General features: G+C 55.8%; 1 protein-coding gene across 1 annotated transcript in view; it reads right to left on the bottom strand.

The window, feature by feature from the left end:
- Window positions 1–2,328, bottom strand: part of LOC103606274 (dedicator of cytokinesis protein 2-like) — a gene marked incomplete at its 5' end in the record, with an annotated part of 28,942 nt that overhangs the window by 1,556 nt on the left and 25,058 nt on the right. Inside the window, 2 exons of the mRNA XM_008590883.1 lie at window positions 76–218; window positions 1,837–1,962. Of these exons, the coding sequence (XP_008589105.1) occupies window positions 76–218; window positions 1,837–1,962 (269 nt within the window). The remainder of the gene's footprint in view (window positions 1–75; window positions 219–1,836; window positions 1,963–2,328) is intronic.

The following is a 2,328-nucleotide window of genomic DNA, read 5'->3' as shown; positions in this document are numbered from 1 at the left end:
TTTTCTTCTCTGCGTTGCTCTCTTCCCTTTCTCCTCCCAACCTCCTCCCTTCCTTCTACCCTTCTGGGTCCTCACCATCGTCTTGAAGAACTGATTGACCTTCTTTCGTTTGAGCGTCTTCTTGTCACCGTCTGAGAGATGGAGGAAGGTCTGGCTGAGGCGGGGGGATGTGTTGGCTTCGTCCAACCCTGGCACGCCTGCCACTGAGAGTGTGAGGGCTGGAAGGAGAGCAGAGACAGGGCGTGAGTGAGTGGGTGGAGGAGAGGCGGCACCCAAGGGACAGGAAGGGTGACTTGATGGAGACGATGGGGGATGGTCTGTGAGACAGAGCCAGCACCCAGGGATCAAACATGGTGTCTGCCAAGCAGGAGGCAGGAGGTCCGTTTCCTGCCGTTCCAGGGGGCGTTGAAGCTGTCCTCTTCGGGTGAGGCTTGCCAAACCCTGCAGACAGTAGTTCTGCCTCCTGGCCCCTGTCCAAAGCCTCATCCAAGGGCTTCTGGAAACATGGGGGCTGAGGGGGGGAAGGCCCTTCGCCTCTTGGGCCCTGACTCCCTCAGGGAACAAAGACCCCTGTTTGCCCCAGGGTAGGGAGGCAATAGGAACTTACTCTTCCTTCACCTCCCAACACCAACAACCTGGATTTCCCATTTTCACCAAAAGCAGGGGGCAGTGGGGAGAGTGCCCCCTCCACCTCTCCAACCCAGGTGCCACCTGGTGGAGGGGCCAGATGGCTTAGTGGTTACAGCCCCAGCTTAGAGTCATAGAGACCTGAAAAATTAGCTGCTCCTCTGATGTCGGTTTTGATATTGTAAAACAGGAGTATGAGCATGGATCTCCAGGGTGCTGTTAGACCCACTGACAGAAATGGGCAAAATGGCATGTGCTCACTCAAACACCACAGCTGTGTCTGGGCTACCCTGCATGGTGCAGCTGGCAGTGGTTAGGGCACGGTTCCAGGGCAGAGGGCCTGAGTCTGAACTCAGCCTCTGCCACTTACTAGCTCGTGACAGGCAGGAGACCAACATTCTCAGTGCCTCAGTTTCCTCACCCATACAGTGGGGTGAATGACATTATCTACTTCGTAGGTGGGTGCTGCAGCATAAATAAAATAATGAAGGAGAACAGTTAGCACAGGGCCAGGCACCAGCAGCACTCAGGCAACAGCAGGTGTCTTCGGTGCTATCTACCTGCCAGGTTCCACTGGGGCAGCACCGGCTCTCTCTTGCTTCTCTCCACCCTGGCCCTTGCCACAGAGAGCCTGGCATGGAGCAGCAGACACTAAGGACTTGTTGCATGCCAGATGAAGCACTACAGGGCATGCTGCATCTCCTGCTGGGGCCTCAGGTTCCCCTCTGGGAGTTAGGAATAGTCAGCTGTGTGCTGCTAACCTCTGCGCTGGGCAATGAGTGAGTGATGGGGTGAGGGATGGACAGCATCTATGCATCAAAAGTTCTGCAGTTGTCAGATGTGGTGTAAAAAGGGGCCACAGGTCTCAGGGACATACCAGGTCAGACTTCCGATCCCTGGGGAGGCCTGGCTGACTGAGAACACAGGGCCACCTGCTGTGACAAGTGGATTCCTGGTGAATCCTGAGGGCCAGAAGGACAGCAGGCCTCCACCCCAGCGCTGGGTGGAGCTTGCTGGGATGGTTTCACCCACAGGAGGCGGTGGATGTGGGGAGAGATTGGAGGGCAGCAGCACTGTGAGGAGAGGCTCTCAGCCCCGAATGCCTGGCTCACTTTGCTGTGAAGACATGGCCCCACCCATCCTCCACCCGCCAGGCTGGTGGACTGCACTACCTCTGTCCCCCCACGCTGCTGGTGGCAGGGTGAGTACCTGGGATGGTGGGCATGGACTGGCTCACAAAACTCATTTGAGAGAGGATGGACGTCCTGGGTGGGATGGCCGCATGCTCCGAGAGGTTGGTGTCACTCATGAACTCATGCTTCCTGGAAAGCTGGATGAATATACCACACACACACATACCACAGAGGCTTAGCATGAGACATGCCTGGGCCCTGAAATGTCAGGGATGAGGGCTTGACATGGTTTCTATGGACCCAACTCTACATTCATGTATTCTGTTTTGTACCATTCTGTGCCAGCCTGCCATGTGTGCCTGCACAGGTCACATACTGTACAACTCCAGGGGTGTGTGGGGGGGGAGGGGGGACATCCATTTAGACTGTCATGTGAATGGTGCCCTCTAGAATTGTGAAACAAAGAGGACTTATTTCTACGCATTTTTCCCTGGGCAAGAGTAGCTCGGTCCACTGGGAAGTTTGTGGAGGGTACTTTCTTCACCAGAAAGCTTTTTAGCTGGCCCCT

Source organism: Galeopterus variegatus, unplaced genomic scaffold (assembly GCF_000696425.1).
Source record: "Galeopterus variegatus unplaced genomic scaffold, G_variegatus-3.0.2 Scaffold6423, whole genome shotgun sequence".
Lineage (NCBI taxonomy): Eukaryota > Metazoa > Chordata > Mammalia > Dermoptera > Cynocephalidae > Galeopterus > Galeopterus variegatus.
The sequence above is the reverse complement of the archived record's forward strand: the minus strand, read 5'-3'. Positions and strand labels throughout refer to the sequence as shown.